The sequence below is a fragment of the Drosophila obscura genome, unplaced genomic scaffold, assembly GCF_018151105.1.
Source record: "Drosophila obscura isolate BZ-5 IFL unplaced genomic scaffold, ASM1815110v1 contig_36, whole genome shotgun sequence".
Lineage (NCBI taxonomy): Eukaryota > Metazoa > Arthropoda > Insecta > Diptera > Drosophilidae > Drosophila > Drosophila obscura.
In genome coordinates this window covers 1,499,457-1,515,228 of record NW_024542824.1, presented here as the reverse complement: position 1 = coordinate 1,515,228, position 15,772 = coordinate 1,499,457, and the positions used below count along the sequence as shown (strand labels likewise).

Below are 15,772 nucleotides of genomic sequence, written 5' to 3'. Positions count from 1 at the left end.
GCATGGATCATGGATCATGGAGCGAGGGTACAAGGGAAAGTATGAAAGAATGGAAGAATGAGTACAGGAGGTTGCGCATGTAAAACATAGTCATGGTTGAGGTTACGGTTAGGGTTAAAGGTTAAATGTTAGTGTAGCCATGTCCAAGAACCATTTGTTAAGTCAACTTTAAAATCCGTTAAGATCGTTTAGTAATGGGTCGTATAAACAGTAGTGCCGCATGTCGGGCGAACGGGCCGACGGGCGGACGGGCGTATAGTATTGAGTATATGTATATGTATGTATGTACATTTATCTTCTGTATTTGTTTTGTAGTTATATACGGGTATTTCTTGTGTATTTGTGTAGCGGCACAAAGTAATTCTGAATTCAGTTGGACAGCAGTTATTGCGGTTGCCCTCGACTTGTTGTATAGCTACCTGTGTCTGTCCCCGCCTGAGCCTGAGCCTGAGCCGCCGATGTGAATAGAGTTCAATTGGAGGCCACCTATGCTGCTGTGGCTTTGCTTGCCGGAGTAGTAACCGGACACTGAACTACTTTCGTTTTTCGTCCGCTCTGTGTTGTTCTCGACTCCCTTAGCTGCAGCTGCAGCTGGAGCTGGAGCCATCGTCATCCACTTTTGTTGGCCTCTGGTGCGGGGCCGCGTTGTGGGCGCCCGTGTCGATATTGCTGATGGCGTGGAGCTGGGACGCGTGCTCCGCGGAGTGGAAGCACCTGGCTTAGGTGTGGTCGACTCTGGCAACTGTGGGAGACGCTGCTTTAGTTCCTGGAATATGTCGCTGGGGAAGTTGATGAATGACGGAACTCCAGCACCAGACTCAGCATTGGGCCTGCTGTTCAGCTGCGCAAAGTTTGCGAATGGACGCCGTGTAGTAGTGGCTTCCAGGAATCCCGTCTGAAAGTTGCCACGTATTTTTCCAGGCGACTCAGTGACAGGCGCAGCGGTGGCTGCCAGTTGCGGGCGTGGTGGGGCCATTGTCTCGGACATTGGCATATATGGCGGCATGTGGGACGGTGGCAGTATATCCTCATCTTCCTCGTAGTCCTCGTCATAGTAGTCGACGCTCTCAAGAGTCGTTGTGCTGCTACTACTCCTGATGGTGGGTCTTATTTTTCGCGGAGTTGCTGGAGTTGTTGGTGTTGCTGGTGGGGACGCACTGTGTGTCGAGGTCTGCTTGTTGATTTGATTTTGTATCCCCTTGATAAAGCTCTCGTAGCCCTTGAGCGGTCTCGGAGTGGTTGGAATTGCAGGCGTAGAAATGGTGGGATTTTCTCTTGGTCGTGTTCTTGGTGTAGATGTACTCAAAGTGGTGGGGATCTGGCTCGTCGTGCTGGCACTGCTACTCGCGGAAAGGGGGGGGACTGGACGACGAAGAACCAAGGCATTGCGCAGATGGCCGTTTGCATCGCTGCTCACCTGCTTGAAGTACTTAATCAGCGGGTTTATGGCCGGGTTCACGCTTGCCAAGTCGCTGGACTTTAGGTTAGCCATGAATTCATGGATGTTGAACTGAAAATTAGTCAGTTTGGGTTTGGCGGTGGTCGTTGGGAGATTGGGAGCCTGAGCCGGAGCCGTTGCCGGAGCCGGAGCCTCTGTGGAAGTTATCGACTTTGTAAAAGTCTGATATGATTCTGGCACTGTGCTGTTTCCCGCGTAGCTTATGCCTACGGGTAGGTGAGAAAAGTCGCGGAATGGCACCTGCTGCAGACCGTTGGGCCTGCTGTAGGCCAGGTTGGGCGCTGACACAATGTTGATGCTCTGCGTGACCTGCAGCGGGGTGACCGGGGGGCGCACCTTGACCGCAGCATGTCCCATTTGGTTTGGCTTGGCTGTGCTGTAGACCCCTTTCATCTTCTGATTTGCAATTACATTGTACTGAAAATAGTTTCTCTCCGTGGTGCTGCCTATGCTGTACTGGGAGACCAGTTTCCCGGGATAGTTCGGGGTGTACAGCGCTTGATCCGGACTCTGATTGTTGTAAAAACCTCCCATGGTGCTGTACTGTCCGTTCGGTGTCACTTGGCTGTGTTGGCTGGGCTTGGACGAGTCGCCTGATAACTGGGAGTGCGAGTAGTACGTGATCGGCGTTTGGGCTGTGGGTGAGGCGGGTGTGGGGGCGGAAACGGGGGCGGGTGTCACTGGCTGGTTGTCCAGATGAAAATAGGCAAAGTTCTCTGCTTGCAGATTCTTGCGGCGTTCCTTTAAGTCCTGCAGCTGCTGTATCAAATACGGCAGTAGATCGCCGGGGCTGGATTGCTGCTGTTGGAGGTTGGGCGGGGGTGTTCGTGGTCCGCTTGGTATCCCATTGGGCGCTCCGAAGTAGTTTCCCGCAATCGGACGGAAGTCATCCTCCAACGGGGGAGGAGGCAGTGAAAGATTGTAGCCGGTGTAGACAACCTTGGGCTTTTGTTGGTTCGAAGTGGAAATCTGCTGCTGCTGGTGGAGATAGGCCTGAGCCGGATAGCCGGAGTTTATTTGATTGTAGTTGTGATTGCCGTACGGCTGCTGAGTGTGGCCGGGGTTGGCCGGAGGCGTAAGGTATGGGTTGAAGCTACCAAAACTATAGCCTTGGCTAGATTGGTGCTGCTGGTACCCTTGGTGGGGTGGAGGAGGCGCGTCAATGGCCCGGTAGTTCTGGCCCGGCCATTTGGCCGAAGTGTGTGTGACTGGACGAAGTTGACGCGGGCGTCTTTTTGACTCCCCTGTGCTCGCATCCTCTGGGCTTTCGTCCCCGTTCCCGTTCCCGTCTTCGCTATCTTCATCACCTGTATCCCCCGTATTAACGTAGTCGAATTCAATTGCTGCACTTCCACTCTCGTCGCGTGGCTGACTTATCTTGGAGGAGTACTTTTGTGGCTTATGTACGGCAGGAGCCGCCTCGTCATAGTACTCCTGTGAGTTATTGGAGCTATTGGAAGATTCACTGTTGCCGGGCAGCGAGCTGCTGTTGGGGCTGAGGCTTTCAGGTTCCATAACTTCGCTCGACGTATTCGAATCGTTGGGCATTTCTGTTTGCACATTGGGTTCTGGTTCTGGTTCTGTTGGCGTCTGAGTTTCTGTGTCCGCAACTGCCGTAGTCTGCCCCGTGAGGTCACGTCGTTGGCGTGGTCGCCTGTCCACATCGAGTGCCTCGAGTCGGTTGTGTGACAGTTCGTATACGGGCGTCTGTTCGTCGTCCAAGCTTTCGCTGTTTGCGTACAGTTTTTGGCCAAAAGCGGTTCGGTCGTTCGGATTTTGGTGTGTCGGTGGTCGGTGGTCGGTGGACGGTGGTCGGTGGACGGTGGGAGCAAGATATATAGAGATAGTGCAGATAATGCGTTGTATGAGAGAAAAGAGCATGTAATACGATGAGTTGCAGAGAATTTAGAATAAATTTAGCTTCAGTAAGGTGGAGTGAGTAGCATCAATGCAGAACGAATTCAATTCAGTTAAAGAAGCAACGAGGAAGGTACTTAGATGATACTCAAGCTAGCTGCTAGCCGTAATGATCGCTTACCTGTAGGCTGTGCCGAACGCGTACGATCCAAGCTTCCCGCTCTGGGGTATGGCATTAATGCTTGCCTGATGTATGATGCCATCGCGATCCCGCTGGACCTGGCTAACGGTGCTTGGTTGGCCGCGATACACCCGCTGCTGACGATCGGACTCTTCCTCCTCCACGGGGGGCAGTGTCTCCTGCGCCTCGGCATATAGCTATGTAGATATGAATACAACAAAGGGATTGTACGTATTCTGTAATTTCTGGAGTCTGTTGACGACTAACCTTCGCTATGTCCTCCTGCGCGTCCAGCAATGGCTTCGGCTGACCCCGCGACGTGACCACCGGATTGGGTGGCACGCGTAGCTCTGGGGGAGGCGGGGGGATGTGCTGGACCTGAGCCTGTATGACCTGTGGCGGAGAGCGGTGGTACTGCGGCGCCACTGTGGGCGCCTTTGGGGCACCACCCGGACTGCTAAATGCTGATCCAAATCGCACACGGCTAGGCACATGCTGCTGATGATGTTGCTGCGTCTGGCTCTGGCTACGTGCGGGGCCGCGCTCCGTGGAAGTGTCCACCAGCTCGCAGCCTACGTTTCGTGGCCAGTCACAGGTCTGCAGCTCGTGCGAGTACATCAGGCCGCCGGTGCAGCTCTCAAGAAGAGCCCCACCGAACACACACACGTAGTACTGGGTGCAGTCCGTGGGGTGAGGGTAGTAGCCGAACTCCTCGGGGCAGTCGAAGCTGAGGCCATTGGAGCTTGTGGACTTGACGTTGGTGCCAAAGCTGCGGGAGCTGGTGATACGTGAGGCGCGTTTGCCCTGCGCTTCTGTGTATCCTGTAATTGCAACGTGAACAGATTTGAAAATAGCATAAATAAAAGGAATTTGTATATATGTATCTGCTTTATACGTATACTAAAACCAGCGCATATACTAAGAGTATTTCCAGTATGCCTGACCTCTAAACACAATGCACTTGCTGCTTCGACAGTTGACCAACTGAAACAAACTATGATAGGGCCAAAATATGTCTATCCGTTAAGCTTAAAAGTCTCTGCTGCCACTTGCAACATCTCCAGCGGCAGAAAAGCAGCCGGGTTAGAAGTCTCGGCAGCAGAGGTAGCCGCAACGGAAAGGGGTCAATAGTGGCAGTGGCAGCAGTGGCAGCGCGCTGTCAGCTGCAGTTGCGCTTCATTGAGCGATCGCCGATCATACATCTGCATGAGTGTGGCTAAGTTGCAGAGTTTTTGTTGGTACCGTTGTAAGCGTGACCTTCTCAATCCTAACAAAATGCCACATGAACAATATTAAGCTTGGGTATTTTTTTTGTTTGTTTATTAATAAAGTGAGTGGATGGCTCAGACATATCCGATGAGTCAAACGGTAAATCTGCATAATCCATCCATGACGGAAAGGTAACGATCGAAGTGATGTATTTTATAGGCATGCACTGCCGATCAGTGGAATAGACTCAGGAATTTTCTATAAGAAATTTAACTTTTTAAATTAATACGAAGGAGTATGGAAAAAATGTATTTTTGTTTTATTTTTTACCCCAATCAGGGGTAAAAGTGTTATTTCTATTTTTGTTTTTATCGGATCTCCACACTGGATTAGTTCTGATTCGGATTCACGTCCTTGAATGTGGGAGTCAATCAGTGGGAGTACGTTCTCTGTACTCTAATAAGAATGGATATACATATATACTAATGTACGTAATACGTATGAACCATTGTGTAAGCCAGCCGTTGAGTTCCGCATCGGAATGAGGCCCAGTTGTTGCCCTCGACACTGAGCCTCAGATCATTTAAAGTTTGTTGCCCTCGAATAATCGCTTTACAGACAGGGCTCAATGGTTTTATTTGTCTCGTTTTGGCGTGCGACGCCGAAATTTGAATTGAGAGGCGACAGACAACCCACGAGTGCTAGCAGGAGAAAGAACGGCACGGCACTGTGGTTGCATAATATCGTACGCGAAATTTATGACCATTATAGCGGTATACATTGCCAGCATCCACAACCGAAAGACTTAAGCAGTAAAAGCGATTCAAAGTGATCGCCTTCAAAGCGATTTGCACTGAATCGGCCATCAAGTGGTGACAATTCCCTGGCAAAAAAGTTTTAATTATAAAAACGTGCCGTTATAAGCTCGGTTTATGCTTCAGAAAGGTGACCTCAAAGCGCAGTGCTCGAGACTCAAGACTCAAGACAGAATGAGTTTGGCAACGTCGCGACGTTGGGGAAGCCATCAGGCATCAGAGGACTGAAAACCCCCCTACAAAAGTCAGAAAAAACTGAAACTACATACACATACAACTGATTACGCTGAACAATTGAGGCTCAATTTGAATTCAATTGAAATCGATTCTTGCAATCAAAGCTATTGAAGTCTGAGTGCTGCGTATGCAACGCCAAGTAAGGCTGTTCCAAGGCGATGGCTCGCCCGACTTCAGTAGATTGCAACCAATTCGATTGGCTGTGTGCTTGTATGAGTCTTTATGTCTTTATGGCTGTTCGATAAAAAAAATAAATTAAGCAAGCTTGCCGCAAGCCATTTAATCCAAAAAATTAGAAATGCACGAATTGCCCAAGTCGTCAGACCAGACTAGGATTCAATTTTAGAACTCCACAATGCGCTTTACAATACACATTTGTGAATTTTGAATTGATAATCACGGATAACATTTTCCGTACATTTGCACCATTGCAATGCATTGTCTTGAGAACTGTAAGAAATTCTGCACTATAATAGCGCTTGTAGCTTGATAATTTTAGTTCCACCCACGTATCATAGGCACATGAAGCCACAGTCGAGCGAAACCATGTTTGCAGCTGAGCATTAATTGTAACAAAAAAAATATAAAACAATAACGGTGCCGTTAGGTTGCACTTTTGACTGGACACGAGTGGCACGAGAGGCACGTTAAATTGAACGAGCAACAGGCTTTCGCCGTTCCCTACAACACTTTACATTCACTTTTAAAGACAACCTTAAGACATCTTGGCCCTAGGACCGTCTCCTCCGGCCTCTTTTACTGCAAACACATTTACATGATTGGGCGTAGATGAATGGTTCATTTGAATTCAGTTTACAAGTCAATTAAAGCCCCCACTGTTATACCCAGTGTACCCTTATATAGTATACTTATGTATAGTACGCGAGGTTATAATTTATGTCGAATTATTATTTTACATATTTTATCTGTTTATCTGTTTACATTTTTAGTTTCTTCTGTCTTCTAAATCTGCATCTACCATGTAGATTCTGCATCCCCTCGGAAAGAGGGCGCACGCACACTACATTAGACATACCTGCGAGCATGTCTGCAATGGTGTCAAGGCTCCTAGAGAGAGCATACATCATCTACTACTTAGCATGCAACAGACACGGCACGCTCCACAAATTGTGTGTTAAACGCGCGAAATCGTCGCAGTTTGGAATCTTCGCCGGCGAATGGCAGCCGGCAGCTGGCAGCCAGACTATTCGCCAGTGCAAGTGCTACAGTAACCGAGTGAGTGATTTGAGTGACTGATACACAATATACGACGGTGGCGCACAATGAAAGCTAATCACGTGCCAACGGCAATTGACCATGCAAGAGCCTAGAGCTGCCCATCTACTATCCGCACGGATGACATTTGTATTAGGCAGCAGCAACCGGTGTGCCTGCCACACTCGGCAGCCCCCGACGCGCCGCTGGTCTGATTGTTTGTTGTAGCCTGTTGTTATTGCATTTGTGTCGCTGCCGCCAGTGCTATGCAATCGTGCTTTCTGCTCCACTAAACAATATATTGTACGAGTCAAGTCAACGCTAAAGCTGAAGCTAAAGCTGAAGCTGAGGCCGAATCTAAAGCCAGAGCTAAGGCTGAAAGCGGCTGGGCTGTTATGCAACGCGCAGTAATTCGACCATAAGCCTGATTGGTTTTGTTTGGCGCTAGTCGCTGGCTTTGGTTCAGTTTTTGCTGCTCTACTTGGTCGTAAATAAGTGCAGCACATTACGCGACTTTTGCTGAAAGCAATCTACGTATCATATCAGAGTTCGCGTACCCGTGTCCACAACATTCCGAGCTTACAGTTCTTAAGAACGGCTCTCACACTATCATACAGTTTACTTTATAATTTATAATTTAACAATGCCTCTGTGCAGCGTTGGCCTTTTCATGCGGTGTGCCCGAAGTGCACTCGAACAACAACTTCTCAGCCATAGGCCCCTTGATGAGCAACTTGACTCTCATGTCAGTATGTCAGTCGGAAGCGGCAATAAAACCCATGGCACTCAGGGTACTCGTACTTTGGTAGCAACACAAAAACTGCCGGCAATGGCTGTGGTAGACTTCGTGTCTAAATAAGCAACACGTCTGGTCTGGACAACTTGCTGAAGATCAGCGTGAGGCATTTTATTATCAATTTATTTGAATGCCGCTGCTTAAAATGTTGATGTTGAGCATTTAAAATCAATAAATTTGTCGTATCTTTAAATCGTTGAATATTTATAGGTGACCCTGCCTGGCGCTGCTGCTGGTGGTGTGAGGTTCAGCCACACCACAAGCTGTGGCAAAGAGTTCAAACCCTGAAACGCACGCTGTATATCACTCGATTGTTTGTGTTGATCGAGCGTTTCCGTGCACAAGGCGCTAATTTATGTAAAGCGCCATTTGTTTAATGTCTCACTGATGCCACCATCGATGACAGTGTCGTTAAAGACAGATGATCCTAGGCCCATCGCTTCGCTACGTCGTCGTCGATGCGTCAGAGCTTTATGGTCTTTAAGCCATAAGTTGGCGAGGCGGCATTTCAACACTGCCTCTGACTTATTTGAAGCCATAAAATTGGCAACCGCCAATAGCATGACCAAATTTAGACAAATGGCGCGAAACATTGCACTAATTGCCACCTCGTTTGGTGGCAACATCGTCGGATGCAGCCTCGAAATGTTGACCGTAATGAGCCTTTCGACCATTTAGAAATGGTCGATAGGACAGCAAGAATACTGTAGGAGTAGGACTGCCACTAAATATATTCGGTCGCCTTCTCAATGTTGTCCGACCCAAAGTCTGTGGTCGTTGATATACCACCACGAATATATCTTGTACTGGACTATCTGGTTGGCCGCCTCAATTGATGGCTCAATTTCTTTTTCGCGTGCTCGCTTTGAACTTTTAATTAAACGTGGCCAACAGGCAACCAACAAGTTCGTTGCCCAAGTCTTTCGATTCGCTGCGATTCGGGTGCGGCTCGCAATTAAACGCACGCTCGGCATACCCGCAAGACGGAAATATAAATCATTGGCTGCCTTTAGGTGGTTTTCCTTTTCATTTGGTTGCAGAAATCAATGTAAGTAGGCGTAGCGCCCAGCGCCCAGCCCAGCGCCCAGCCCAGCGCCCCCGATGAGCGTGATGGCAAAGGCGACCGCCCCAATTGTTGTTGCATTCCGACATTTCACCCATTACGAAGCATGCCCCAGCTCCCAGCTGACCAACAGAAACCAAAACACCACCATCAGCAACAGCAACAGCAATGCGATTGTCTTCCATTCCATTCCATTCGCTTTGCATGTGCACGCGCAGGAAGCTTGCAACAAGCAGCAGTGGCATCAGTTACAGTCGAACTTTTCCTTTCGAAAAGAAAAGTCAGTGCGGTGCTGAGCTGCAGCTGCAGCTGCGTTTCCTGACAGCGAACTCTGGGTATCCAAACTATTCTAAATAACAAGCCATAAGCACATGTATAACCTACTTTGGGAATGACATATGCCTCTAAATTCAGGGTTATTTAGCTATAGTTAAAGATTGATGTGGTCGAAAAGGCCCCTCCTGTTCTCGATAGCGATGCGTACTCCGTCACCTGCATATTTCGTCCGTCTGCAGCGGAAGACACCTTAAGTGAGCGCTTCGGTATGCTCTGCGTTATTGCTCGCCGTACAATCAAAATTATCCAATTTCGATTTCATCGCTCAGCGGCATGACAGATTTGCGGGGAATAGATTTGGGCAGTCAGAGATAGCAAGAAATAAAAATGAAATAAGCAGCAGCAAGCGAAGTAGTCAACCTATTTTCGTGTGTACCACAAAACAGGAAATATGCAGCGCTTACTCTTGCCTAATGCCCCATGCCCCATGCACCTCTTGCCCGGTTGCTTTCCTTTTCATAGCCGCCAGCCACATTCAAATACTAAGTAGAGCTCCGGCTCGAAAGCTTTTTGGCTATTATGCAACATGACTATCGACTGGCTTTGTATTGCCACACATACAATCCACAATCGACAATGTACAGTGTACACTGTACAGTGCTGTGCTGTGCTGTGCTGTGAAGTGCAATGGTCGCTCGCTTTTTCTCCAACTATTTGGGGGAGAATGCTCCAATTTGCTGGTTAGGCAGTCACCCCAGACACACAACACACCGCAGCGAAGGCTGCGCAGGGGCTACTCTTTGCAGTATTTGCAGACTTCACGAGACTCTCGAGCTGCAAACTCGGGACTTGTGATTAAGGCCTGGATAGCCAGCACACACATTATTTTTCCAATAGGTTTATGTGTGTTAACCGCCTTGACTATTTCGTTTTAATAGTTACCTCCATACTGTGGCTTTAAGCGCTTTAAGCGCTTTATGCGCTCCTGTTACAATTTTCGCGTATCACCTACTCGTAATAGTGATCTGTGGCCTACACTTTTCTGTTGTGCGGATTGATCAGCTGATCAGTAGCATTAGTAGCATTAATTTTAATGGCTGCTTTAGTTCAAGGATTCTGGCATTAAGCTTGCCCAAATTAACAAAATCTGCCCGGAATACGAATACAACTCTGCCAAAAAAGGCTCCACAGCATAGATCGGAATGGCTGCGGCATGCCCCAGCCCCATGATCCCCTTAGTCATATGGAGCAGCCACCTGTACATGTCAGCGGTATACACGCAAAACGACTTGGCTTTCGGGGCACGCAGCACGGCACAGCACAGCATAAGCGCATAAGCGCAGCACGCCAGTTGGCTCACTCGTTATGACCGGCAGGCAATATGACACTTGTGGCACACGATTTTATCAACCGGGAAACTTTTCAAAATGTTAATTGGCAGCAAACTTTCAAATAATTTTCAAAATATGGCCTCGTTTGCTTCTGGTCTGCTCTGCTCTGCAGTCTGCAGTCCGCAGGGATCAATTCAGCGAAGTATTGGAATTGCAGGAGGAACTTTTCCAATATGTCTCAATACTGTTCCAAATTATTCCAGGGTGTCTACAATGTTTGCCGAAAGCGATCTACGGGCATAAATATATTTGCATTTAAGTTGCTCAAAGTGAATGCTGCCCAGCATTCGCGACAAAAACTGAAGGAAAACTTCGGCGATCGGGAAAGTGGGTCAAACCGAGAATGTTGCATAACCGACAGAAACACAGCACACAGCGGCACCACACCGCGGCACTCACCAAGCCATTCATAGCAGCTGTACATACAGCTAGTAGCAGCTAGTATCTAAGATCTTTTTACTAGTGGTAGCAACTAGACCACTCGACGTAGAGCCGCCGCCGACGACGACGACAACGCCACATTGTGGCGCAAGGCCCACTCAGAGCCACGCCTACTTCAAAATCGATCACTTTCGCTTACTTGTGAATCGACTTGGCCAGCCAGCCAGACAGACGGCCAGTCACTGCGGCCACTGCGGCCACTGCAACTGCAACAGTAACAGCAACAGCAACCAGCAGCAACTACTCGAGTTTATGTGCTAAGCAACGTCCGCGGTTCGTGTGTCGCATTCACAATTGGCAATAAGTCTGCAATAATCGCAGCCGCTAGCAAAAGTCTGGGCGGTGACAGTCAGTAGTAGACTCTGGATGGAGATTGTCTGGGGTCTGGGGTGGTACTGGGAATGGGAATGGGGAACAGGGGTAATGGAGCCAGACTGCAACTGAAACGGGTGATTTGCTCCACAAATACGAAACTGATTTTGCTTTTGTTAATGTTGTTGGCTTGAGAGCGATCTGCTGCTAACGCATTGTTGCGTTGTTTGGTTGTTTCGTTATGCTGTGTCTTGTGGTACATGGCGGCAGCTTGTTTTCTATTGGGGAGCGTATACCATACATACCCACCGAAATACAAATTTACAAATTTTAAGTTTGCCTTGACCGCGGCGGCGCATCTTGGCCAGCAGCAAGCGCTGATGAAGAGGTGAAGACAGCCTAACCTCCCATCCAACCTCATGCCCGCGAAGGTCATTGTCTATCCCCAGCAGTGCCCCGGCAGCGTCCCAGCAGTGATCAGAGAGGAAAACAAAGTAGTGGGCGATGGCAGTAACAAATTGCAAAAGCAACAAACCATAAATTTGGCGAAACATCAAATTCAAAAGTAGCCAGCACGAAGGAAACACTTACATAGTGTGGATAGCCGAAAGCCAACATTTGCATACAGTATACAGTAAACAATTTCTGCTTCAGCGGTCTGTAGTTTGTTTTGCCGTTTACCGTTTACCGTTTTGGCGTTCAATTCAATTTGAAAGGAAAACGCCCCACCCGCCTCGCTGACTGCAAACGGGTACGACCAGTACATCTGTTCCATTGGCATCACCACACACATGTCCATTGTACCTACATACCACATTCACACGCACACAGGTCAAGGTACTTGCCGCTAGCAAGCGTTCGTTTAACAGTTGACCCCAGACAAGTAAAAGTTTTGTGTTGAATTCGGTACAAAATGCCCTAAAAATCCCCCTCCCCAATAGATTCCCCCGCAGGATGTTTGAGCAGCCAAGTCATCTGCGAGAGGATCGATTTAACATTTAAAGCATTTTTCCTTTGGAACCGAATCACATTTCTTATTGCAATTCGCTGCAGGTGTTCGGAAGTCGGCTGCTAAGCATCAAGACTTGCATGGCTGTCTGGCAGTGCCCACAGTAACAGAAATACAGATATTTTACCAAAAACTATCCCTCGCACTAATGGTAAAAGGTTTGTAAAAAGCCAAGCATGAAAAATAGTTGAGCTTGTGCCATGCGACGCTTGAATGATCGGCCAAAAGGCATACACATACTCGCAAGCCAGCCCGTAAGCCGAGCACTTGCCTCGGACATGCAGCGACAAATTTGAGGCTGACATAGAGAGCGACGGGCAGTCATAAGAGCTTAGTGGCAATAATAATTTTCCTTTCACTTTTCATTTAAATGATTTTGATAAGCACCAGGGCAACTTCAGACACTGCAACAATGACCAGGCCAGACCACAAGACCACCAGACCACCAGACCAACCGCAGCCGTAGCCGTCTGCATGCAACGAGCGGCGCGTCGGTCCATCGGTCCGTCGTGCCGTCTGCGTTGCAACAACTTGATAGTGCCGGAAATCTTTGTTGCCAGGGAAACAGTTGTACACTTTTTAGGTGCCTACTGTTTTACATTCCCGTACTTGTTGTGGCACACTTCACCCGAAATCTTGCCTGCTGCAGCTGCAATGAAGCACAGATACAAATATACTCGTCCTCTGACGTGCCTGAAAAGAATACGAAAGTCTTCATACAGGAATGGGACATTACTCGTGGTCTTACTTGATGATCATATCAAAATGCCCTATCAAACCGCGCTTGCAACTTTCTTCCTTGATGTACAATTTCCGCTTCATTGTTTGCCCAATTATCACTTCCGCTTTTCACGAGTTTGGGAGTTGGGAGTTGGGAGTTTGGGAGTTAAATAATTAGCCAATATGCATTTTCAGGCTACTAGCAATCGAAACGGGAGGAGAGGACGACGCCCCTGCTTTCAAATTGCGAATTGGTAATCACACTTATGCGGTTTGGCACCCATCACATGCCAATAGTACCACCTGGATGCGTTATGGGTTGTCTTCGTGCGCTGCAGTTTTATGGCTTGTCATGCTGTTGTTGACGTGATGGTTTTGGCACTCGGTTGCTCATGCCATTCGTACCATCGGTAGCAGAGCAGAGGCGTGGTCGGCCTGTACTTTAGGTGAACGGCCATAAGGCCGCGGCTTTAATATCGCCTCCTGCTGGGACGGGGCGGAACATGGGTGGAACAGAAAAATTTTAATGTTGTCAATTGAAGTGGATCGTATTTTAAGCCTGCATGGTATATTTCACCAGGATGGCAACAACTTGGCTCTGTCCGTTATCCGCTGTTCGATGAGACCTATATTTTTTGGCATAATCAAGCATCAGTCAATGGTCAGTCTTCCCACACCACACTTTCACATGCATTCACATTCACTCATTCGGTCTCCACTATTTGAGATCAATTTCGAGCCCATCTTCATCAAATTTATGCCAGTCTGAATACAGACAAAAGTGCTCTGCACGATTACGTACGCGTAGTTTGTGAATAAAGAAAATAATCGTACGGACAGCGAGGGACTGGAACTGGAAATTGAAATCTTCCGCATTCGAAAAGAAATTGCGTTCAATTGTCGCAATCGTAATAAATAATAATAATTTTTGCGCACATCTGCGCTGTGGCGCTGAGAAGCTCAGGGAAGCTACAGATTTGCCTTCTCATTTTCGCTGCAAGATGTACAGTGGAAATTGGGCGACGACCCAGTGGGAGACCTGGTCGTGACTACTGCTACACTTATCTGAGACGAGACGAGACTACGACTACTTTGAGACCAGATAGGGAGACTGGGGCTGCGTAGTGCGTGGGTAAAGTCTTTGGCCAGGCCACAGGCAGATCACTGCTGCCTTCAAGCTCTGGCAAAACGCTCGGAGCACGTTTCAAAACATTTTCGTATTACAATAAATGCAGTCAAGAGCCAGGCATAAATCGATGGCTTTGGCTGCGATGCTATGCGGTGGTTATGACGTAAGCGGCAGGTATGAGTATCATAATGCTGCAGATTTTGTTGCTGTAACTGTAGCTATTGCTGTTTTCTGTCTTCTGTTTGACTTTTGCCGTTACACCTACTGCACGATATTAAAACGCAGTTTGTAATTAACATTCCCCAGCCGCAGTTACAGTTGCAGTCGCAGGGTATATTGCGAGTTCGAGTCTGCAATAACAGAGAAATGCATTTGAATTTCAAATTTTCGCACGGCAGCTCGGTCTAGGCCGTGCAGGGCAGCCATCAGTCACTTAATGGGAGTCTAGGCAACGGAGATGGAGACGGAGTCGGAGACTGCTCGCTCGCATTGTTTTCCTCTGCTCAGTATCTGTATGTTTCTCATGGGAACGGCCATTTGTGCCGCATGTGTGCTCTTGTGGTGTACGAGTATATTAAACAATATTTTACATTTCGTGTTTCAGCATTTCAAGTATTATGATCCACCTGGGGAAATGCCTCTCATGCATGTGGAAAATGTGGAAATGAAGCTCGAAACGTAAATTCTACAAGCGGTAAGTCGTAATTTGAAGTCATGCCTTTCATTTGCCCCTTTTTGCTGACGAGGAGTTCAGCGCCCCTAAAACGGATCAGCACCATTGACACACGCTTACTGCACGCCATAAACTGAAATGCCAAAAGTAAAGCAAAGGCCACCATCGCACCACACAATGGCCCACAGCTCAGTTCGGATCTGAAAACAAACTAAACAAACGCCCAGGCCAGCCCAGGCCAGCCCAGCCCAGGCACTGTACAGCCCATTACAGTAGAGCCCAGCCCCTGCTAGATCACAGTGTGGCCCCACACCATGTCGCTTTGTAGAAAAAAAGTAATTGCTGCAAACGTTTTGTAAAGCGCCTATGTACTACGAGTATATCTTATCCGCGTGTGGGTGAGCCAAATTACTAAAAAGTCGCTCACAGATTAAATTAAAACTATGCGCGCAACTAACTTGGATAGCAACTATTCAGATTCTATCGTCTGTTACTGAACGTTGTACTCGTGCAAGAGATTATAGCTATGAATATCCTTGAATATCTCCGTGATAGATAGTGATAGAATCTTTTATTTCCGATAGTATTCCATTTTTGTTTTTTAAGCAGCTTATTTGTACTCGTACCTAAATATTTTTAGCTTAAATCCGTTAAAATTAAAAATGGAGCAGCCCATGTATGAACCAACCCACAACAAAACATTGCTCTTTCGCGTAAATGTAATTGTGGGCGCCTGCTAACGACATTAAATGCTCATGCCAAATTCAGAAAGGCATAAAGGCAGCGCAATAAGCTTGCGACTTGTGGCATTAGAATCCAAAAGTGAGCGGCATGTCGGCTCCACGAGTGGACTGACTGCCGCCTGCCTGCCGCCTGCCTGCCGCCTGCCTGCCGCCTGCTTGTGCCATGGAACATTTTGGGTGTGCCTAAATCGAAACCAACTGTTCGGGCTGAGAGCGAACAATATGCAAAATAGTTTATGCTACACG

The 15,772-nt window shown here is 48.0% G+C and overlaps 1 protein-coding gene across 14 annotated transcripts in view; it reads right to left on the bottom strand.

The window, feature by feature from the left end:
* Positions 1–15,772, bottom strand: part of LOC111074128 (mucin-5AC) — a 39,936-nt gene that overhangs the window by 10,512 nt on the left and 13,652 nt on the right. For 9 of the 14 annotated variants that reach the window (XM_022366774.2, XM_022366778.2, XM_022366775.2 and 6 more), the window contains exons 3-5: positions 3,765–4,318; positions 3,498–3,694; positions 420–3,188 (exon numbers count right to left, since the gene is read on the bottom strand). In XM_022366774.2, coding sequence (XP_022222466.2) covers positions 420–3,188; positions 3,498–3,694; positions 3,765–4,318 — 3,520 coding nt within the window. The remainder of the gene's footprint in view (positions 1–419; positions 3,189–3,497; positions 3,695–3,764; positions 4,319–15,772) is intronic. The other 5 variants (XM_022366779.2, XM_022366789.2, XM_022366782.2 and 2 more) reach the window with 1 other exon arrangement.